Source organism: Macaca fascicularis, chromosome 3 (genome assembly GCF_037993035.2).
Source record: "Macaca fascicularis isolate 582-1 chromosome 3, T2T-MFA8v1.1".
Classification (NCBI taxonomy): Eukaryota; Metazoa; Chordata; class Mammalia; order Primates; family Cercopithecidae; genus Macaca; species Macaca fascicularis.
The window spans coordinates 144,910,175-144,934,993 of NC_088377.1; the positions used below are offsets into that span (position 1 = coordinate 144,910,175).

At 40.9% G+C, this 24,819-nt stretch overlaps 1 protein-coding gene across 8 annotated transcripts in view; it reads right to left on the reverse strand.

The window, feature by feature from the left end:
• The window catches only part of SLC26A5 (solute carrier family 26 member 5), a 73,862-nt gene that overhangs the window by 3,594 nt on the left and 45,449 nt on the right, over positions 1 to 24,819 (reverse strand). For 3 of the 8 annotated variants that reach the window (XM_045387532.3, XM_045387531.3, XM_074035713.1), the window contains 12 exons: positions 24,015 to 24,097; positions 19,125 to 19,272; positions 18,121 to 18,234; positions 16,632 to 16,709; positions 15,221 to 15,316; positions 14,899 to 15,005; positions 8,373 to 8,442; positions 7,137 to 7,229; positions 6,364 to 6,471; positions 5,513 to 5,713; positions 4,705 to 4,759; positions 658 to 2,547 (listed from right to left, as the gene is read on the reverse strand). In XM_045387532.3, coding sequence (XP_045243467.1) covers positions 2,354 to 2,547; positions 4,705 to 4,759; positions 5,513 to 5,713; positions 6,364 to 6,471; positions 7,137 to 7,229; positions 8,373 to 8,442; positions 14,899 to 15,005; positions 15,221 to 15,316; positions 16,632 to 16,709; positions 18,121 to 18,234; positions 19,125 to 19,272; positions 24,015 to 24,097 — 1,347 coding nt within the window. In that variant the 3' untranslated portion in view covers positions 658 to 2,353. Of the gene's footprint in view, positions 1 to 657; positions 2,548 to 4,704; positions 4,760 to 5,512; positions 5,714 to 6,363; positions 6,472 to 7,136; positions 7,230 to 8,372; positions 8,443 to 14,898; positions 15,006 to 15,220; positions 15,317 to 16,631; positions 16,710 to 18,120; positions 18,235 to 19,124; positions 19,273 to 24,014; positions 24,098 to 24,819 lie in introns of those variants that run through there. The other 5 variants (XM_074035714.1, XR_012432756.1, XM_074035716.1 and 2 more) reach the window with 5 other exon arrangements.

Below are 24,819 nucleotides of genomic sequence, written 5' to 3' on the forward strand. Positions count from 1 at the left end.
GCTGAAATGATATGGGCTCTTTTACAAAAGTTTCTAGTGTAAGCTGAAGTTCTACAACTACATGCTCTTTCAGAAGGCAGTCTGTATCAGAATGCAGATGTATCTGATCTCATGTGATGATTGCAAAGGAAATAACTAAGCAAATCTAAATTCCACTCTAGAATTAGCTAAAGTTTTGATTAAAAGGAGGAGTTTATTTTGAATTAAATTAGTAAAGACAGTGAGAAACCTGATAGGAGTTAACATGAACACATACACAGGGTTTGGTTGCAAGTAGGCCATGCTAACAATTCCACTGGGATCTGACTACTTTCTCCTGGCAGTATCTTATTCATGAAAACTATAACAAGATGTCAATAAGACAACATATTAAAGAAAAAACAAACTCACTATCAGCAGGAACTCTTAGCAGAGCAGGCTTTAGACAGGTTGGCTAATACCTATGCTTTGATTTATAGTGAGCTGATAGTTACAAACAACTGAAAGTGACAAATTGGTTTAAAGGTATCCTCCTCCAACCTTTGACATTCCATGTTTCTGTGGAATGAGTATGATGAGCATTATGCTTATTCCTAGGCTGAACATTGAGTTTGATGTGTAATGAACTGATAGTTGTTATGAACTTCTAAGGAAGATTTAAGTTACACCTGGGGGTTAGTTTTCTTAAAAACATGGTCTTTAATGCTACTTCATGTGTAGCAACAATAACAAAGCTTTTAAGGACTTATACTGGCCACAGTCATGACACTTTGAGCATCAAAAAGAACATAATGGATTGAAACCCATTAAAACTTTCAAAATTCACAAGACCACCATCACACCAGAAAAGGGAACTCTAAAAAAACCCCACTAATTTGTCACCATCTAATAAACCAGTTATTTACTTTGAAGTTCATAATTAAATGAAAATAATAAAGCATTCAACCTGCCCTGCTAGTAGAACTATAGGTGGGTAAGGATGACCAACAGCTCAAGTGGAGAAGGGAAAGTTATAGTTCACATAGAACAATCAACTAATAAATGCAGAAGAAATGAAAGAACTAGACAACCTACTCACAAACCTTAATAAAATTAATGATTTAGCAAAGAATTACCACCCAATGTTAAAACTCCTGGTAAATGGCTAGTGGGGGACTGGACATTCATTCAATGCCAAAGGAATACCACACAGATAAGTCTGTAGTCACAAAGGGGAAAATCTAACTGGAGGATCAGACTCATGCTGATCCACTCATCTAGCTTAGATCACTAGATTAGTTAATGGTACATCAATTAGATATTACATGTTTTCTGAAGTGATGCAATATGAAGCATGTATCTTATCTATGATATAATCTAGCACAAAATGCTCTAATTTGAATCTATAAAGGCTTTAGATATAACTTTCAGATTGCAGGCAGTAAAGGCAATATAAAAATAAGTTAAACAACACCATGAAAAAGCAACTAGGCAAATTCACAAGACAGGATTCTACAGGACAGCTGCCCCAGTCTCTTTAACAAGTCAATGTCATAAAAAAGGAACCGTGCTAGATTAAAATAGACGTAAGGGACTTTAAAGGACATGACCAGTTGCAACGTAAGGTCATAGAATGAATATCAGTTTGCACAAACCAACTGCAAATTTGGGGACAATTGGGGAAATTTAAATATGGTCTAAGGCAAAAAAATGTGCTGGAATGAGAAAGTGGAGATTGTTGATTAAAGAAAAATCGGTTATAAAACACTATAGATGTGGTCTTACTTTGGTTAAAAATGTAAATGTATATGCATGGAAAAAGATCTGGAAGGACATTAAGATGTTAACAGTGGTAATCTCTGGTGGAAATACAATGTTTTATCTTCTTATTTTTGCTTGTCTATTTTTTCAAAAATGTCCTCAATGCATTTATATTGCTTCTATAATAAATAAAAGGTTATTTTAAAACAAGAACTTCTAGAAAATTGCAGTTTCTTTCTTCTGTTACATAACTAGTTACAGACAGTCTGTAGACCAACAAGTACAAAAACAAAGAACCACTAATTATCTGGCGACAGCATATCCTATTCATAGGTTAAAAGTACTTAACTGAAATAAATTTTTCAGTGCTTAGCTTACAAAGATAATACTAAAATGTAGCAGAAATGCCTCTCCATAATAAATGCAGGCAACAGGCCAATTTATCTTTGAAATGTTCAATTAAAAAAACACAAGTACGATACATCTTGCTAGGCGTCATTCACCCTCCAAATCAAGCCTCGACTACTAGTATTTACCCTTAGGAAAAAAAAAAATCTAGTGTCTAGTATTTAAAACGTGTAAATTATGAACTTCACGAGAGGCTTATAACCCCATCCTAGGGTGAGGTCCTCATCTATGCCTCAGGAGTGGCAGGAGTGGCATTGGGCTCCAAGTCCTCCTGGGGAGGGGCAGCCGAGGCTTCCTGTTCAGCAAGTGCCTCTCTACGTTGGCTGCCTAAAACCGCATCATGAATGCTGTGGAACAGCAGCTCCCATAGGGCAGGATTTTCAAAAAATCTATTCCGAGTGAGGTCATTCACAACTTGTGCTATTAAAAGAAGAAAAGAAAATTAGTCCACACTCTGGGTATCAGTCTTCAACAATTAAAAAAAGGTAACACTTCCATATAGTGCTTTTTTTTTGTTACTGAGTCTCACTCTGTCACCCAGGCTGGAGTGCAGTGGCGTAATCTCAGCTCACTGCAACCTCCACCTCCTGGGTTCAAGCACATATAGTTTAAATATTAAAATGCTATAGGAAAAGTTTCACTCCAATTCCTGGCTCCACCCATCATACCCGCAATCCCAGGAAACTACTTTCTTGTGTGTTCTTCCAGGATTTCTCTATGTAAATATAAATAAATGCGTATTATTATTTCTCACTTTTCTTATCCCCAAAACAGCATATTTTATATATTTGGGGATAAGAAAAATGGGAAATATATATATATCCACATACACACATATAAATATAAACATATATAAATATACACATACATACACACACATATATATACACACACATATATAAAAAGCTGTTTTGGGGATAAGAAAAGTGAGAAATAAAAATATATATATTAATGTTATAAATATAACATATATATCTAATTCTGAACCCTTTTTGCTTAATTTTTTATCACTACATCATATTCTATTGTATAGATGTACACAGTTTATTTAACTAGTCCCTTTTGTTTGGTACTTGAGTTTTTTCTTTTGTTTTATAACAATGCTGTGATGATCAACAACATACATGTGTCACTTTGAACATATGCAGCATGTTGCTGGATTTTCTGTGTCGAAAGGTAAATGCACTTATAATTTTGAAAGCTAATATCAGTCTGCCCTCCATAGGGGCTGTTGCATTTTGTGCTACCATCAGTAAAGTCTGAGAAAGCCCGTTTTCCCACCATATGCCTATGGAGCATGTTGTCATTTATTTTTGATTTTTGGTAATCTTACAGGTGAAAACTGGCATCTGTATGCAGATTTCATTTTCAAGCACTTTTTCTATTATTAATTTTTTTTTTCTTTTAAATAAAGATGGGCTCTCACTATGTTGCTCAGGCTGGTCTTGAACTCCTCCTACCTTGGCCTCCCAAAGTGTTGGGATTATAGGCGTGACCACCACACCCAGCCTCAAGCACTGTTTTACTTTTTTTGTTTTTCCTTTTTATGAGACAGCGTCTTACTCCTCACCCAGGCTGGAGGGCAGTGACGTGATCTTGGCTCACTGCAACCTCCGCCTCCCAGGTTCAAGTGATTCTCCTGCCTCAGTCTTCCAAGTAGCTGGGACTAAAGGCATGTGCCACCAAGCCAGGCTAATAGTTTGTATTTTTAGTAGAGACGGGGTTTCACCATATTAGCCAGGATGGTCTAGATCTTCTGACCTCAGGTGATCCACTCGCCTCAGCCTCCCAAAGTGCCGGGATTACAGGTGTGAGCCACCATGCCTGGCTCCTTTTTAAAAAATTCTTTTTCTTTCTTTTTTTTGGAAACAAGTTCTCATTCCTTTGCCCAGGCTGGAGTGTAGTGGCGTGATGTTGGCTCACTGCAACTTCTGCCTCCCAGACTCAAGACACCCTCCCACCTCAGCCTCCCGAGTAGCTGGGATTACAGGCATGCACCACCATGTCTGGCTAATTTTTGTATTTTTAGTAGACGGGGTTTCGCCATGTTGCCTAGGCTGGTCTTGAACTCCTAGGCTCAGGCAATCTACCTGCCTTGGCCTCCCAAAATGCTGGTATTACAGGTGTGAGCCACCACACCCGGCCTCAAGCACTGTTTTAATCAAAACGTAATATAAAACAAAAATAGCAGGCAAAGTATTCCCAAACCATTGGACAGAGAAACAAGCAACCTGAATGATTATATGTAACTGTTTATGGCAGTCATTAGATAATTGTTACTGTAGTAATGTATATATTATAATTACTATATTTATAGCAGCCATTAATATTAGAATAAACGATGGCTTCTTGGCTCCTTTCCTCCAACTCCAGTTCAGGAGGGTTGTCACAAGTAACTTGTAATATGAATGCCTCCATGTGGCTAATTTCAAAGCTGGCTTTAGAGTGATTTTTCAGAGGAATAATTTTCATTTTTATAAAATAATTAAAATTCAGGACATTTCCAAGTGCAATTGTTTAAATAAGAGAAACAAAACTGAAATATTAAGCTTCACCCCATCGTAGAGGTATACTCACCACTGCATCCTGCTAAGTATACATATATACCAACGTCTCCATATTCTTTTACAATCTGTAATAATGTTGAAATAAAGTTTAGTTTCTCTTTACTCTGTGCCAGATGAAAGTCTCTTTTTACCATTGTTTTTCAGTGATAGAAGACACTCTAATTCATTCACTTGAGCTGCTTTGCTTCAATAATGATGTATTTTGAGCTAATCAATTAAAAATAATTTTGTATTTCTTTTGCTTTTTATATGGGCAGTGATAATAAGGGGTAGCAAAAATACTGTTAAATTTTACTTAAGTATAATAAAACTATTATATTAACTTAAAAATATTATAATTTTAAAACTATAACAATTTTTTTTAAGAGACAGCATCTCACTATTTTACTCATGCTGGTCTTGAACTCCTGAGCTCAGCAATCCTCCTGCTTCAGCCTCCTGAGTAGCCCAGCATATTACAGCAATGTTTTCTAAAACGAATATTCTTGTAGCAATAGATATTAAAATATTTACAGATGATGTTATGACTGGGATGTGTTTCAAAATAAAAGAAGAGAAAGTGGATATCAGCTATAAAGGAAACCAGATTGACCATAAGTTGATAATTGTTGAAGCTGAGTGATAGTTCATGGGGGTTCAATATACTAAAATCTTTACTTCTATATATTTTTGAAATTTTCCATAATCAAAAGGTGATAAACGGCAACAGAAGAGAATTTTAAGAGTTGAGAAGAAAGCCTAGTCCACCTCCCTGATTTTGCTGATAGTATGACATTGGACATAGAGGTGTTAAATGACTCATTCAAGAGGATGCTTACCCCTGCCAGAGTTTTCACTCCAACAGAATCAATAAAATTGACTTGAGTGAAATCCAAAATGACAGTGTGGATGTTATCCCCTGGGGGCATAAATCTTTGCATTTCCTCAGGAAATGTGCTTTTGATCACTATTGGGGGATATTTTACTTCACCATCCTCTTCTTCCCGCTTGGTAGCATCTTCTCCATCTACTTCTGCATCCTGTGTCAAAAATTAAACCAAATCAGAATTCTATGAACAACTCACATTTCTGGTTGTGAGAAAGATTTATAATGGAAAATCTACCCTTGTATTCTTAAGCTACTGACTCTACCAGACCCCTTGTAAAATATTTGTCATATTCCAGCCTTGTAACTGAACAAAAAAAGGATGTATGTATAACTTTCCATTTTAACTCAATTTATTTTCTCTTTTTCCTTCTCCTCCTCTTTTTTTTCTTGTCCAACAAAATCCACTCTCCTCAGTTATCTATCCATTTGCCGCTAACTTCTAAAATAGTTCCATTAACTTTAGTACGACGGCTCACACATTAGCATGCCTGAACAGCAAAAGCCAGCCTTTGAGCTTTTTAAACTATCAGCTGAATCAATCTACGACAAAGTGCTAATGGTAAAATCTGTTAAAGTACTGCCTAATTTTTATTTTTTCAAATGATGTTTCCTTTCTTTTTTCAGAAACATCCTCATAACTGACCTTATCAGGTGCCTATAAAATATAGAGGATACTTAGGTGGTTTCTAAACCTTCCTCTTTTAGTAACTTCATACTGTGTTTAAACTTCAGTCATGAGTAAAGATGGAGGTCACTGAAGAACAAGACAGAAGGGAATATTTCAATGAAAAGACCACTCACCGCTTTGACAACAGTCGCGTTGGCCATATTTGCATTTCCGACTTCCTTAGCATACTTCCGCATGGCCTTTCTCCTTGCTCCCATGATGACTGCTGGGTTCACTCCAGTCTTTACAGAAGAGCAACATAAGCAAAATCACTTCATGGCGCTCAGAGACCCACCCCAATGCCACTCCCTTTCAAATCTCCCCATTTAACTGCTTTCTGTGTCAGGTTATCACCCCAACCCTTGCACTGCTTTTCCCTCAGAGGCATTAGTAGCCTTTCTTATTCTCAGTCTTTATTCAAGACAACCAGAAGCTAAAGTATTAAAGATAATTTTTAGAGCAGTCTTTATCAGGCTCAGATCTGTTAGGTTGTTATATTTAAGACACTCTGTGGGTTGACAGGGAGGTTTTCCTATATACTGGGTGGTGTAGGGTTGAGTTCTAAATATGACCATAGGAATCTATATGATCCCAGGAGTAAGAAACCTAAACTTATTTTCTCACTTTTTCTTAAATTTTTTTTGGAAAGTTATATATATATATATGATAAGAGAGAATGAACAATGGTGATGGCTGCACAATGTTTATGTACTTAATGCCACCCACTGGACTGTATATTTTGAAAATGCTTAAAATAGTGTATTTTATGTTATGTATCTTTTACTACAATAAAAGGGAGAAACAAAGTGAAAATGAAATAGTATATACAAGGGTATTCTAGTGATCCTTATATCCCTGTCAACCCACAAATCCCACCCTCAGAAATAATCAATTTCTCATGACTCACCTTTCGTTTTAATGCATTGCTATACAAGTCACTATTTGCATAGTAAATTGGTGCATTTATTTGAAATATTTTTATTCCAGGAATTTCTTTCACCTGAAGAGTAAAATATTGCTGAATTTAACACATGGAAATATTTCAGAATGAAAACTGCATAGCCTCCCCACTCCAAATAGAAAATGAATGCAGAAGTTGCTAAGGTCTCCTTTTCAGGGCTTAGCTAAAATAGTGTCACTCTAGCACGCACACACACACACACACACAAAGATAAAAAAAGAAGTCACTCTTATCTACTCATGCTCTGAACAGAACTGACAGAGACCTTTTAAACATGCGCATCTTTCCATTTGTTTTAAAAGTCAGTCTTTGTTTTATTTTTACCATTAAACACAAAGAAGAAACTGAAAAATACTCAAAAACAGAAAAGAAAATGGATAGGAGATGGAAGGCTGCTGCCCAGACTGTGAGAGGCAGGCAAATAAAGTGAACAGAGGTTTACACTGGTTTGATTCACAGACACAGGAAGGATCCTAAATGGACACAAGTGAAACTGAGTGAATATTTTATCAAGAACCCTCGTGGAACTCTGGGAGGCAGGCTGGAAACAAGTAATCCTGCATATAATTCTTTGGATCGAGGAAAAAAATAGCAATTCTAACACCTTTACCTTAGAGTGAATTTTGTTTCCTCATTTTCTACTACCTTAGCGTGAGTCTGAGAATTTCTTCCCAAGCATAAGACAAGACAGACAGACAAAACTAGTTTTAAAATATTTTGTAAAAATCTTTGAGATTCCACAGAAGAAAAGAACATTCAAAATCAAGGAAGTCTGAAGCCATAATTTTAACCATTAAAATGAAGTGGGAGAATTCCACAGCCCCACCACCTACATTTTACATGGTTAAAATTATTTTACCACTGGTTTACATTCATCAGAAAAAAACCATGCACACACAAACCATCCTTTCAGTTTCAATACTGTATAAATATATACTTTAATTTCCACAATATATACTTATTCCCATTAAAAAATGAGGAAAAATAAATATTGGAAATTGAGTAGTTAATGCATAGTATAAATTATAAAATTGAATCCATACAGTAGATCAAAGCTCAGACTTTTCACTTTGACCACTATGTCTCCCACCTTACCCCTACTTTTTGTCCTGGGTAAAAATGGTACTTAGCCAAGCACATCACATGCTTACAACCTTTTTAAATGATAGAAAAAGGTCCTACCTCCTCATATGCGTCTATATCAATATACACATCAGTTTCAGGAAGCTGTCCAAGGACTTTGTAGCTCGGACTGAAGACAGAGAGTGTTAAATACCATTGTGTTGAGGCACAGCGTGTGATTTCAACAGGAGGTTGTGTATGTTTGCGTCAGGTTGGGGTTTGCTAGTGCATTTGGGAATGCTTGATCCTTACATATTATGTCCCCAGTGCCATTCCAAGCCTAACACACCCCACACACATCACACCACATACACATCACATGCCACACACACACATACATACCACACATGATACGCACACACCATGTACATCTCATACTACACATATGCATCCCAATACCTACCTCACACACCACACACATACACAATACACACACTTACAATGCATACATACCACACACATATATACACACAATAAACACACACCACACATACAGAATACACAATTACATGATATACTACACATATACACACATGCATACATACCACATGTATAATACACAATACCTCCCACATGCATACACACACATACAATGTACACACACCATACATACATACCTCATATCACACACAATATACACACAATATATTACACATATACACATCATACACACCACAGATATACTACACAATGCACACACCCCACATGCATACACACCATGCATATACATACCACACATGTGCAATACACACATACCACATGCACCTCATACCACACACATACACAATACACACACAATGTATACACACCCCACATACCATACATACACAATACACACATCTATACATAATGCATGTACACCACACACATACATACACACAATGCATACACACCCCACACACATGCACAATACAAATACTTACACATAATGCATACACACCACAAAGACACACAATACACACACACCAGACATACACAATATACACAATCACACCATATACCATGCATACACATCCACACATGCATACAAAACACACACATACTACATGGCACACACAATACCATACACAATACACACATACTATATACCTCACACCACACACACCCCTACATACATATACACACACATGCATACACACCACACATGCAATATATAATACACACACCACACACATACATGTGTACACACCACACACATGCACACACTACACAGGCAATACACATACATGCACACACATGCATACATACCCCCCACACTACATGTCACACAATACCATACACAATACACATACCATATACCCCTCTTACCACACACACACCCCCCCACATACATACACACATACACACCTGCATATACAACCTTCATCCCACATACATACACACACACACCTGCATATACAACCTTCATGCGAGACACAATACACACCACACACATGCATACACACACACAATACACATACATACACATCATGCACTTATACACGTATCACATACACCTCACATATAACATCACACACACACACATCACGTATACCTCACACCACATACACAATGCATATCACACACCCTATACCTCCCCTCCCTGCAACAACATACCACAAATATGATCTGGTCAGGACAAAAGACTCAGGCATTTAGAGGTGGAGGCAACTCTGAATATCGCAGAGTTCAAGTTATGCCAGGGATATATGTAACACAAGTTCTCCTCATGCCACTCAGTAGACAGAACTGTCTTTCTGCTCTAACTCTAAAGTAGGAGAGGGAATTTTTGTTTGTTATTAGCAAGAATCACTGACTCATGGTAGGGGAGTAGTCAATTGAGGGCGTGGGGAGAAAATGAAAATCTCAAATTAGCATAGAAGTTTTCTTAATTTAGTCTGAATGGATTTTAAATATTATTTTTTGAGAGTCCTATTTTTTTTTTTTTTTTTTTTTTTGAGGCAGAGTCTTACTCTGTTGCCCAGACTGGAGTGCAGTGGTGCAATCTTGGCTCACTGCAACCTCTGCCTCCCGGGTTCAAGTAATTCTCCTGACTCAGCCTACCAAGTAGTTGGGATTACAGGTGTGCGCCACCACACCTGGCTAATTTTTGTATTTTTAATAGAGACGGGGTTTCATCATGTTGGCCAGGCTGGTCTCGAACTCCTGACTTCAAGTCATCTACCAACCTCGGCCTCCCAAAGGGTCAGGATTACAGACAGGCATGAGCCACTGTGCCCACTCCTAATTCCTAACTCTTTGTAGGACCATCTGGCTCAAATTAGACACTGTAATAACGACAGATACATCTTGAACACCTGTTATTCTATCCTTTGAACAATGCTACTGGGCACTATTAATAATTAATATTATAATAATAGTTAACATTATTAACAATCCTGCCGTCATGTAAATGAGCAATTGAGGCTCAGTGGGATTAGGTGAGTTGTTCAAGGTGAGAAAGCTTGGCAGAGCCAGAATATGGCTCAAGGTCTTTGATTTGACATTCCACAGTTTTGCTACTATGTCCTGGTGCTTCTTAGCATGAATGTCAAAGTACTTTGTAAATTAGAATATACCACACAAGTGTTAGCTGTTTTGCTGTATAGATTCCCTCCATAAGCATTCAGAGAACACAAATGATGTGCCTGGTACTAGACTCCAGGAACATCACTTTTACAGACAAGACGCTCACAGTCTAGTGATATCTGTGGACAAATATGGTTCTGAGGACTGATACTGTAGATAAGGAGCCAAGGCTCTCAGCTGAGTTTGCGATTATGAGAAAACCTCTAAGAGACTCAAAGTGCCGTCCATGTGTTGCAATCCAGTGCCGCAGGGGAGGCAGAGCAGGGGATAGGCACATGGATCACAAGTACACAACTAGCTGAGATGGACACATGCAAGGTGCTGGGGAAGGATCAGAGCATTGCTGTGGGTACCCAGGGGAAGTTGAGGTCCCTGACTGGGCCTCAAAGGATGAGGATTTCAAATGTAGAAGATGAACAGGCCTTCCTGATGATCTGCAGTGCCCTGGCACACCATTTCTGCAATACTATTGCTCCCAGTGAAGGCCAAGTCCTCACTACTTCCCTAATGACACCAAGAGCAAGAAAGTCTCTTTTAATGAAATCCCATGGGGTTTTATTTGGCATTTCTTATGCTTATCACACTGTACCTTGCTTACACCTGTTGAGGCACTCATAACTGTGTATTCTAAGCTTTAAAAATTTACTTTTGTTTTATTATTTGCTTATTTCTTTTTTAGAGATGGGATCTTGTTCTGTGGCCCACGCTGGAATGCAGTGGCCTGATCATGGCTCACTGTAGCCTTGAACTCCTAGGCTCCAGTGATCCTTGTGCCTCAGCCTCCTGAGTAGCTGGGACTATAGGTGTGCACCGCTACAAACTCGCAAATTAAAAAAAAAATTTTGTAGGTTGGGTGCAAAGTCTGACACCTGTAATCCCAGCACTTTGGGAGGCTGAGGTGGGAGGAACACTTGAACCCAGGAGTTCAAGACTAGCCTCAGCATGATGGTGAGACCCCATCTCTACAAAAAATTTAAAAATTAGCCAGGTGTGATGGTGTGTGCCCATCATGGGAGGCTGAGATGGGAGGATCCCTTGAGCCCAGGAATTCAAGGTCGCAGTGAGCTGTGACCGTGCGACTGCACTGCAGCCCATGTGGCAAAGTAAAACTCTGTCTCTAAAAATAATAACATAAAAAATAATTTTTTTTTTTGGTAGAGGCAGGGTCTCATTATGTTGTCCAGGTGGGTCTCAAACTCCTGGCCCCAAGCAATCCTCCTGCCTTGGCCTCCCAAATTGCTGGGATTAGGGGCATGAGATGAGCCACTGTGTTTGGCCTATATTCTAATTTTTTGAAGATGGATTATGAAATGCTGATTGAGGCCAGGAGCGGTGGCTCACGCCTCTAATCCCAGCACTTTGGGAGGCTGAGGCAGGTGGATCACGAGGTCAGGAGTTCAAGACCAGCCTGGCCAAGATGGTGGAACCCCATCTCTACAAAAATTACAAAAAATTAGCTGGGCATGGTGGCAGTACACCTCCCCAGTACACCTGCCACTGCAACCTCTGCCCCCCAGGCTCAAGTGAGCCTTCCACCTCAGCCCTCCAAGTAGCTGGGACCACAGTGTGCACCACCATGCCTGGTTAATATTTTGTACTTTTGGTATGGATGGGGTTTTACCAGATTGCCCAAACTGGAGTTTTTTTAGTTTTTTTGAGATGGGCTCTTACTCTTTCATCCAGGCTGGAGTGTAGTAGTGTGATCTTGGCTCACTGCAACCTCAGTCTCTCAGGTTTAAGCTATTCTCCTGCCTCAGCCTCCTCAGTAGCTGGGATTACAGGTGTGCGCCAACACACCTAGCTACTTTTTTTGTATTTTTAGTAGAGACGGGGTTTCACCATGTTGGCCAGGCTGGTTTTGAACACCTGACTTCAAATGATCCACCTGCCTCAGTCTCCCAAAGTGCTTGGATTATAGGTGTGAGCCACTGTGCCCAGCCCAAACTGCAGTGCCCGCCACCACGCCTGGCTGACTTTTGTAATTTTAGTAGAGATGAGGGTTCACCATGTTGCCCAAGCTGGTCTCGAACTCCTGACCTCAACTGATCTGCCTGCCTCAGCCTCCCAAAGTCCTGGGATTACAGGAGTGAGACACCACACTTGGCCAAAAGTTACAGATATTTTAAAACCATAATGTTCACCAAAGTTCTGAGATAAAGAACTCTTATATATACTAATAATGTTCTTTATAAAAATGGGAAACACTTCTTTTAGATAAATATGGGCAACAGTATTGGAACTTGTTATTAAAAGTAGTTAAATTCTTATCTTGAGTTTAGAATCCCACATATTCTTAACATTTTTCTGTTATGTCATTTGTGATGATGAAAGAGCTCATTTCCCACCCTTGAGGGTAGGGAGCATCCTGACATCCTGCAGATAAGGGGTCAACATCCTCATAAAGTGCCCTTTCAACACACCGCAGTCACAACTTGAAGATTTCATGTGATTTGCAACCACAGGCAAAACACACTAGCTTCATTTTCATTTCCCTGTGTGAAAGCGGGAAGGGCACTGGCATTGGGAGAGTGTGTGGCACTTTTCAGGCACTGTGCTGGCTGTTTGTAGGCCTTGTCATTTAAACCTTATTGTAACTATATGAGGTAGAAAGTATTAGTCCCATTTTATAGATGCAGAAACAGGCTCTGAGAGGTATGCAAAATCACAGAGCTTACAGAGGTACTGCCAGGACCTGACTAAAGTCCAGGCTATTTCTATTTTATTTTTAAACTTTTTTTGAGATGGAGTTTTGCTCTTGTTGCCCAGGATGGAGTGCAATGGCACGAACTCGACTCACTGCAACCTCCGCCTTCCGGATTCAAGCGATTCTCCTGCCTCAGCCTCCTGAGTAGCTGAGATTACAGGTGCACGCCCCCACACTCAGCTAATTTTTTGTATTTTTAGTAGAGACGGGGTTTCACCATGTTGGCCAGGCTGGTCTCGAACTGCTGGCCTCAGGATCTGCCCACCTCAGCCTCCCAAAGTGCTGGGATTCAAGGCAAAAGCCACTGCACCTGGCCAGTCCAGGCTATTTCTATGACAATGTTTCCTTTTCACCTTTATGGTTATTTATCATAAAAAGTTTTTGTTTTTGTTTTTGTTTTTTTGATAGAGACAGAGTTTTGCTATGTTGCCCAGGCTGGTCTTGGCTTCAAGTGATCCTCCCACCTCAGACTTCCAAAGTGCTGGAATTGGGATTACAGGTGTGAGCTACCACGCCCAGCCCATAAATATATATATATATTTTTAGATGGAGTCTTGCTCTGTTGCCCAGGCTGGAGTGCAGTGTCTCAATCTCGGCTCACTGCAACCTCCACCTCCTGGGTTCAAGCAATTCTCCTGCCTCAGCCTCCCAAGTAGCTGGGATTTCAGGTGCACGCCACCACACCTGGCTAATTTTTTTTGTATTTTTAGTGGAGATGGGGTTTTACCACGTTTGTCAGGCTGGTGTTGAACTCCTGACCTCAAATGTTCTGCCTGCCTTGGCCTGCGAAAGTGCTGGGATTACAGGCGTGAGCCACTGTGCCCAACCATATTTTTTCAAAAGTTATTTTATACTTTCCCTAGTGGGCTCAGCTTCCTACTAGGGAGAAGAGATAACAGGGATAGTGGTTCAGGGTGGAGGAAAGGACAATGGAAGGACTGCAAATGATAACTTGGTGTCAGAGTTTGCTTCATGTCATTGAAACCCATGTCAGTACCTGGTGCCAAAACAAACTGCAAGAGGGTAAATAAACCTGCGGGAATGGCAGAAACAATGATGGAAATTAGGCTCTTTTAACATAACCATTGATGGGAGCATAAATTGTGACACAGTAGAGCATTTGGCAAAAGTATATGGAATTTTTTAATTGGCATTTTGTTCATTTAGTCTACATGAGTGTTACAACTCCCTCTCACACTAACTAGAAATCATCAAAGGGCTCCACTTTTACCAACTTAAACTTTGGTCTACACTCAAAGTCAACATTGTAATCTCTGCCGGGATACTCACACCCATTCAAATCTGGGCACTCACCTCTGTGTTCTGTAAATCACAGTCAGCAGAGCAATGATCACAGCGGTGATCAAACCATAGTCCAATCCCAGGAACAAGGAGGACACAAAAGTGGTAAGCCAGATGGTCTAAGCAAAAGACAGAAAGCTTGATGAAGAACCATGTTAAACATCCCACAAGAGGCAAACACACAACTAACTGTGCACACACACATGCTACTTTTACCTTGCCTAACTGGATACTGCACATAACAACTGCATTAACTTATCTTTCTCACATTTTTCTTAGCATAATCATATTTGCTCTATGACATATTAACATAGCCATCACCTTTGTTACTTACCAGCTCTATTTTGCTGGTTCTCCAGAAAAAGGGGAGATCTGAGAACTGCATAAACATTCCCTTCAGGTTGACAATCACAATGGCGGACAGCACAGCCTGAAACAGAGCACATCCCCCATGCCTCTCCTCTTGTGTCCACAGAGTACCCTTTGCTGGTTCCTCACTGTCCTCCTGCTGTCCTCCCCATGTCTTCTCCCTACTCACTTCCTATATGGCACTGATGGTAGCGTTGAAGCCATGGACACTTGGATTTTCAGGACCTGGTTAGCTAAAAGGGGCCTTGGAAAATCAGTCTTTTTTCTTTTTTTTGAGATGAAGTCTTGTTCTGTCACCCAGGCTGGAGTGCAGTAGTGCAATCTTTTTTTTTTTTTTTTTTTTTGGGACGGAGTCTCCCTCAGTGGCCCAGGCTGGAGTGCAGTGGCTGGATCTCAGCTCACTGCAAGCTCCGCCTCCTGGGTTCACGCCATTCTCCTGCCTCAGCCTCCCAAGTAGCTGGGACTACAGGCGCCCGCCACCTCACCCGGCTAGTTTTTTCTATTTTTTAGAAGAGACGGGGTTTCACCGTGTTAGCCAGGATGGTCTCGATCTCCTGACCTCGTGATCCACCCGTCTCGGCCTCCCAAAGTGCTGGGATTACAGGCTTGAGCCACCGCGCCCGGCAGTAGTGCAATCTTGGCTCACTGCAACCTCTGCCTCCCAGGTTCAAACAATTCTCCTGCCTCAGCCTTCTGAGTAGAGTAGCTGAGACAACAAGCACATGCCACCACACTCAGTTAATTTTTGTTTTCTAGTAGAGACAGGGTTTCACCATATTGGCCAGGATGGTCTTGAACTCCTAACTGCAGGTGATCCGCCCGCCTCGGTCTCTCAAAATGCCAATTGCAGGTGTGAACCACCACACCCGGCCGGAAATCAGTCTGATATCCTAATAGCAAACCTGCATGGTGGCCAAGAGGTTCAGAATTAAACTTGGTACTCAAGGAATTATTTCACCTATGGTCTTTCTACATTATGATCGTCTCTACTCTATATGGTTTCTGATCTCCACTAGATTAAATGTATCATCATGTAACTATCTTATGAGTATAGGCCACCTCAGATTTTTTTATGAAAGTATAAGGTCATAGAAGGTCAAAGAGAGAAGGGACGTTCAAGATCAGCCAGTCCAAACTCTGACACTGCAGATAAGGAAACTGAGACTCAGAGGAGTTAAGATGGCTTTCCCCAGTTCCTGCAGGCAGCTGTCAGTAGGTTACAGAGCAGGATCTTGGTCCTAGCCTTGGCCCTTTCTCATGCCATCCTGTGAGGGTTACAGTAAATAACCCTAATATAGCCATAAAAACATAAACAAATAAAATAGCAAAATCTCTACACATGAAAAAAACTTCACCCAAGTCCACATTATACACACCTGGGGCAATGATTCAAAGAGGAATCCAGTTGCTAATATGACCAGCAGAATCATTAATGAGGCCAAACAACCTGCAAGCTGAATGGGAGAAGACACATGGAGGGGGCTTTTAGGAGACCTGAATAAGAGGCAGGGCATAAGTCGGTTTTATTCTTTTGATAATTACTATGGGAAGATCAAGAAAATAAGCATTCAAATAAGTCAACTAAACCACTACATACCTATAGCTCCATCCCACTCCCTCTCTGAAGTTTTGGTTCTTCTTACAGCTTTTAAATGGAAGCTGAAATGCTGAAATATCCTAATTAAAATGCCCTTTCCGGAGGTGGGGAAAAGATGTCTGGTGTCAATCTGAGACCCACAAAGGCCACCAGAAGAGTTCAGATAAGTGTCTGTTGTCCAATAATGGAGCCAGTAGCCACATGTGGTCATTTCTTTTTTTTTTTTTTGAGACAGAGTATCTGTTGCCAGGGTGGAGTGTAGTGGCACAACCTCGGCTCACTGCAACCTCTGCCTCCCAGGTTCAAGTGATTCTCCTGTCTCAGCCTTCCGAGTAGCTGGGACTACAGGCGCCCGCCATCATGCCCAGCTAATTTTTGTATTTTTAGTAGAGACAGGGTTTCACCATGTTGGCCAGGATGGTCTCGATTTCCTGACCTCATGATCCGCCCGCCTAGGCCTCCCAAAGTGCTGGGATTACATGTGTGAGCCACTGCACCCTGCCGGCCATTTACATTTTTAAAAATTAAGTCAGGTCTTGGTCGAACTAACCACATTTCAAGTGCTCAAGAGCCACATGTTGCTAGTGGCTGCCATATTGGACAGTGCAGATATGGAACATTTCCATCACTGTGGAAAGTTCTACTGGATGGTGCTGGCATACTGCCCACACTCAGTCTCAGGCTTTCATGAACAACATCCCATGTCTGAACTTTGAGGTTGACTAGTAGCCGAGCGTTGCATAACTTTCCAATTTAACTGGAGAATATACCTCTTTCCTATAGATTCAGTTCCTTGTGATTCACTTCAACCAACCATGCCTTTCTCTGATTCACTATACAGCTCATTGGAGCATGGATCTGCAGGCAGAGTAGCTTTTTTTTTTTTTTGGGACGGAGTCTTGCTCTGTCGCCCAGGCTGGAGTGCAGTGGCCGGATCTCAGCTCACTGCAAGCTCCGCCTCCCGGATTCAGGCCATTCTCCTGCCTCAGCGTCCCAAGTAGCTGGGACTACAGGCGCCCGCCACCTCGCCTGGCTAGTTTTTTTGTATTTTTTAGTAGAGACGCGGTTTCACCATGTTAGCCAGGATGGTCTCGATCTCCTGACCTCATGATCCGCCCGTCTCGGCCTCCCAAAGTGCTGGGATTACAGGCTTGAGCCACCGCGCCCGGCCGGCAGAGTAGCTTTGTTTGGGTTCAGAATATAATCAAAAGATTAAAATTTAATTACCACCCATATCACCAGGTCTTAGAGGCCTGTTATCTACACACCTGTGTCTTCCCACCAGTTCCCTCCTGAACAAGGCTTCGAGACAAGGAGCATGAAATTGAAAAGGTCTGGAAGAGTGAGCCAATGGAATTGCACAGTCCCAGGGCAATGAGCTCCTTTTCCATGTAGAAACAAAACACAAAAGAGATAGGTCATTCTTCAGGAAAAAAAAGCGTAATAGCCCATTTAATACACATTGTCAGCACTACAGTCTATCTCTTCATTTTCCTTTCAGATGTAAGAATTTGTTTAGCATGAGTTCAAAATAGGAATTATGGCATATTTTACAGTGGGGGGAGGAAACACTTTGAATTTTTATTTCGTCAGAGATAAATGCTGAGCTCCCTGCTTAGCCTCCTTCTTTCCAAACACATCCTCTACAAAATCTTCTTAATGCTTAAGAAGAAAACTGCACGAAAAGGGATAAACTATTTTTATTGCCGAAGAGAAAGTTATTGTTGTATAGGACTCTTGGCATCTTTTTAATGCCTGGGCTATTGCTCGTCAATGAATACATGCCAGTGTCTTCCTGGGGCGAGTCCTGCTCTTAGGTTTACTTTGGGTATTTCTAGTTTGACAACTGCATCTCAGATGAATGTGGAGCATCTAGTTTCTCCTTAGAACACATAAGGTATTGAAATAGACATTGTTATGTCAACATTATAGGTCACAGTGTTTGGATTAAACACCTTATCTATGGCTGTGTTATAAACTAGGTGACAAAGAGAATATTGTGGAGTTAGTGATGAATCATATACCCAACTTCTAATGAACAAAGATAAGCCTTCCTGGGGAGCAAAAACGCCCTGGAAAAACATTTAATTCTAAGCTGTGAGCTTTAAGAATAGGGATAACATTACAGGTTGAATAAATACATGCTTCAGATACAACAATCACCAGTAAAAAAAAGTTTTTCTACCAAGATAGATTAGTTCTTGTGACTTCTACAATCGACGCTGGTGATTGTACTGCTATGAAACATCTGCAGGAAACTGATTATCTTTACCTGATTGCCGTCAACCTGGTAGCCATGTTTATTTGCTAAGGTCTTGGCCATGGAGATGGTCACTGAAAATCCAACGATGGCTATGGCAATGGCATCTACGTACACAAGGTGGAAGAGGCTGGTGTCCGGATTGGCTGGAGGTAGCAGCCTGAAAAGTCAAGCTGACTTTAACTTGTGTTGTGACCACAAGGGAAAAGAAAAAAAACCCTGCGACTGCAGGGAAGCATTTTAGGGGGGTATTATCTGCAAATGAGGTGATCAATGTTTGGGTACTTATTTGCTCTGGTTAGCAAAAAAGGAGGGCCCTCCTTGACACAGAGAGGATCTTTTCAGGCTCAAACTGCAGAGTGCAGCTTTCTACCTGGATGGGTTATCAGAAGACATCAGATGCCGTTTTATTTATAAAAGGAGTAACCTCATACCTCATGGTACCGTAATGGCAAGTGTAAGACACAGAAAGCAGGAAGAAGAGAGGGTCAGCAAAGTGCTCGGATGCCACTAGGCATCTGAACCCAAGTCCTGGGGTGGGGAGGAGCGTAGTCTAAGGGCTACCTTAGAGGAGAATTAATGTCCTGGCAATTCTAGGCACCCCATACTTCTCCCCCTTGTCATCTGATGTAAGGACTCTGAGTCTGCTACCTCTTCCTGTTTTTTTTTTTTCCCCTAACCAATTAGCTGAGTTTGTAACACGGGAAGGGAGCAGCAGAAGACTATACTCCTTGGGTGTCACCTAGGAATCTTTTGAATTTGGAGGAGACAAAAGTATGACTCCTGGAATCCCACAATGGAGAACCCAGCTTTTGTGGTACATACTTGTAGTCTGGGATTCTTATCCTAAAGAAACAGAATAGGGATTCCCTAGCATGTTATGGGGAGTGGGCAATAGGAATTTTCAGACATTCTGCTCCAATTCAAGGCATTGGGCTAAATAATAATAGCAATAACTTAACTGATACTAATAATTATAATTATTACAATAACAAGCATTCATTACATGCCTTCTCTTTGCCAGGTTCTGTGCTCATTTAATTATTTTCAATGGCCCAGTGAACTAGGCACCATTATAATTTTACAGATGAAGAAAATGAGGCATAGTGGGGTTCAGCAACTTGTACAAGGACAAGCAGCTCATCTACCAAGTACAATAAAACCATGAAGAACCTGCTTGGCTACAGCTATTTCTCTTACTATGTCATAGCGCAGTGACGGAAGGGATGTTTCACGTCATGGAGTAAGGAAAGAGCGGAAGAAAGGGAAAGGAACCTAGTGTCTATTAAGGTGAGTTTACCTGCTACATACTTTACATAAGTCGTCTCATTTTTCCTCACAGCACTCCCATTACATAGGTTCCACTATTATCCCAATTTATAGATGAATAAATGGATTTTGACAGACGTTAAGTGATTTTCCAAAATGGAGCAGGGAGTCAAACCTGGGGGGTCTGACTATAAAATCTGTTGTCCTTCCCTGCTGTTTGCTGCAAAGGCATGAACTAAGAGGGAAGGCCTAGGAGCAGGTTTGGGCCTAAGGGAATAAGAATATAAGAAAAGGACATATTTTGGAATGAGTTAAGGAAAGTAAATAAACAAACAAGAAAACAGGATACAGTGCTATGACTGGGATCTTTAATAGTCAACTGTCACTTTCTGAGCACTGCAAAATGCACTGCTCATCTACCAAGTATGACAAAACCACGAAGAACCTGCTTGTCTATAGTAGATGCATTTATATGTGTATGTATGTGTACATAGAAGCGTGCTAGTTTGCTTCCATTCCTCCCATACGTAATTACATGTGCATGACACTCCCCCAATCTAGATGTGGAATCTGTTTCCCCTCCAGCTATATCTGGGCTGGCCTCATGATTTGCTTTGAGCAACAGCATGTGGTGGAAGTGATGCTGTATGAGTGCCTTAAAAGGCCTGGTAAATTCTCTGCTTTTCTTTCCTGTTGCTCTGAGCCCCCATGTAAAGAGGTCTGGCAATGCTGCTGAAGATACCACTTGTAGAGAACATGCCAGCCAGCCCTCACCTGTTCCAGTCACTCCAGCTGAAGTGTCAGACATGTGAGTGAAGCCTTCTTGGATCCTCCAACACTAGTCACACCTGCAGACATCTGCAGATGCATAAAAAACCCCAAGTGAGACCTGCCAAAGAACCACCCAACTGAGCCAAACCTAGACTAAATAATTATGAGCAAATTAATGGCGGCTATTTTAAGTCACTGTTTTGGGGTAGTCTGTTATCAGTGGAGCAATAAGACTCACAGGTAACTGAAATGGTATGATTGTATGTAGATAGGTAGGTAGGTATTTGTTACCTACTTGGTTTTGGGCAATGTTCCAGAAAGATAAGGTTTCTGGGTAGCCAATTTCCAGAAATGTAAAGTCTTTTTTTTTTTTTTTAAGTTAAGCTGTCACATATAGAAGGGAAGCAGTATGTTTGAGTACAATGCAATAGGAAAAGGAAGGTATTAAGTAGAAATTATAGTGACAAGTAGAGAGAGAGATATATATATATATATATATTTTTTTTTTTGCGATGGTGTTTCACTCTTATTGCCCAGGCTAGAGTGCCATGGCATGTGTGATCTTGGCTCACTGCAACCTCTGCCTTCCAGTTTCAAGTGATTCTCCTGCTCAGCCTCCCAAGTAGCTAGGAGCGCCTGCCACCGCACCCAGCTAATTTTTGTATTTTTACTAGAGACGGGGTTTCACCCTGTTTGCCAGGCTGGTCTGGAACTCCTGACCTCGTGATTCGCCTGCCTTGGCCTCCTAAAGTGCTGGGATTATAGGTGTCTGCCACCATGCCCGGCCAATAATATGTTTTTAAAATGTATAGTTAGAAAATATAGATGAAGCAAAGAAGTAACATGATTAGAAACTAAAAACTCATTGAAATAACAGTCTTAGAACCCATTACTAATAAGTAATTCACATGACTTGAATGCTGTGTGTTCAGGTGTTCACTCACTGCCTTCCATGCATTATCTCCTGTAGTTCTCACAACTGCCCTTGAGATAAGCACTAATTACCACGCCCATCTGGCAGGCGAGGAAACGAGGCTTTGAGAAGATAAGTGGCCTGCTTAAGGTCACACAGCTAGTACGTGGCAGGCTAGGATTTAGGTTGTTTTGCTCTTAAATCCTATGTCACTCAAGGAGAGATTTTTAAAACTATTAAATTTAGGAAAACAAAAGAAAACAGAAAACCACTTGCCACTATTGGTGGGATTGTAAAATGGTGTAACTGCTATGGGAAACAGTATGAAAGGCTCTCAAGAAAGTAAAAACAGATCCAGCAATCCCACTTACAGGTATATACCCAAAAGAACTGAAAGAAAGGTCTCAAAGACATATTTGCACACCCATATCCACAGCAGGAATATTCACAATAGCCAAGAGGTAAAGGCGACCCACATGCTCATCAATGGATGCATGGAGAAATAAAATACAGTATATATCCACAATGGAATATTATTCAGCCTTAAAAAGGGAAGAAAATACTGTCATATGCTACAATATAGACAAACTCTGAAGACACTATGCTAACTGAAATAAGCCAGTCACAAAAAGACAAATGTTGTATGATTCCACTTACATGAGGTATCTAGAGAAGTCAAATTCATAAAAACAGAAAGATGAATGGTGGTTAGTAGGGGCTGGGGGAAGAAGAAAAGAGGAAGCTCTTGTTTCAGGGGTACAGAGTTGTAGATTTGCAAGGTGAAAAAGTTCTGGAGATCTGTTTTACAATAATGGGAATATATTTAACACTACCAAAATGTACACTTAAAAATGATTAAGATTGGCTGGGCACGGTGGCTCATGCCTATAATCCCAGCACTTTGGGAGGCTGAGCTGAGTGGATCACTTGAGGTCAGGAGTTCGAGACCAGCCTGGCCAACATGGTGAAACCCTGTCTCTATTAAAAATACAAAAATTAGTTGTGTGTGGTGGCATATATCTGTAATTCCAGATACTCAGGAGGCTGAGGCAGGAGAATCACTTGAACCCTGGAGGCAGAGGTTGCAGTGAGCCGAGATTGTGCCATTGCACTCTAGCCTGGGCAAAAGAGTGAGACTCGGTCTCAAAAAAAAAAAAAAAAAAAAAAAAAAAAAGCCAGGCGCAGTGGCTCACACCTGCAATCCCAGCACTTTGGGAAGCTGAGGTGGGCAGATCATCTGAGGTCAGCAGTTTGAGACCAGCCTGGCCAACATGGAGAAACCCCGTCTCTAATAAAAATACAAAAATTAGCCGGGCGCGGTGGCTCACGCCTGTAATCCCAGCACTTGGGAGGCTGAGGCGGGTGTATCACGAGATCAGGAGATTGAGACCATCCTGGCTAACACGGTGAAAACTCTGTCTCTATTAAAAACACAAAAAATTAGCTGGGCGTGGTGGCGGGAGCCTATAGTCCCAGCTACTTGGGAGGCTGAGGCAGGAGAATGGCATGAACCCAGGAGGTGGAGCTTGCAGCGAACTGAGATCGCGCCACTGCACTCCAGCCTGGGTGACAGAGTGAGACTTTGTCTTAAAAAAAAAAAAAAAAAAAAAAAAAAAAAAAAAATTAGCCGGGTGTGACAGCACACGCCTGTAATCCCAGCTACTTGGGAAGCTGAGGCAGGAGAATCGCTTCAACCCGGGAGACGGAGGTTGCAGTGAGCTGAGACGGTGCCACTGCACTACAGCCTGGGTGACAGAGCGAGACATCGTCTCAAAAAAAAAAAAAAAAGATTTAGACAAAATTTTGTTATGTGTTTTTTACTACAATAATACTAAAAATAAAATGCACCCAATGATTATTTTTCATTGCAAGGGTACTAAAGTAAGAGTTAGAGGCAATAGATCCATTGATTATTTCAGTCACATGGTTACTTAAAACTACTTTCCTACCCTAGAGGAAGTGTTCCAACGACATCCACATTGTATGATTCTTTCAAGTTAAACCCAGCTGAAATGCCAGTTCCCATTACCACCTAAAAAGACACAAATCCAAATGCACCTTTAGAGATGAATGTTCAAATACTGCAAAAATCAGCTTCAAATATGTTAGTCAAGTCAAATCTATTCTCACTTTTAACATTCAGATTTAAAAAGAATTACCATTAGCTTCAACAATTCTAACTTCTCTTAATGACCCACCCCACATAATTAAAATGAACTCTACAGTTTATGTCCTGGAATTTTCTTCATGCTTTGTCCTTTTCTCCACTGAGGTGTCTGGCTAATTGACTGCAACAGAAAAAGGTCATAAAGCCTTTCAAACGTTGACCTTACCTTTAGGGTGGTGAAATGAGTCTGTGGCCACAACGTTATAAATAAAGGATATTTAACTCTGTACTTTGAGGGTGGTAAAATGACACTGTATGATTACAAAACATACGTCTGGATTTAGAATCCTCCTGGTGATCCTGTTTCCAGGACAGCAGCCCCAAGTGTGGTGATAGGGCCCCAGCAGCAACCCATAGCTGTCTCCTCCCATTTCAGCTACAAAGTAAGGGTAGAACTGTACATCAAACAGAGGGTCACAGTACATAAGGCCATCCTGGATTGGCAGGGCATAGATTTACTTGGGGTGTAAAGTACAATCCCTAATGAGTTACAAGAGAAACATAACAAAAGGTGAGATAGCAATTTGCTCCATGCCCAGGAACTATTGCCTATAGAGTTTTCTGAGAGAGTTATCCAACAGAGAAGA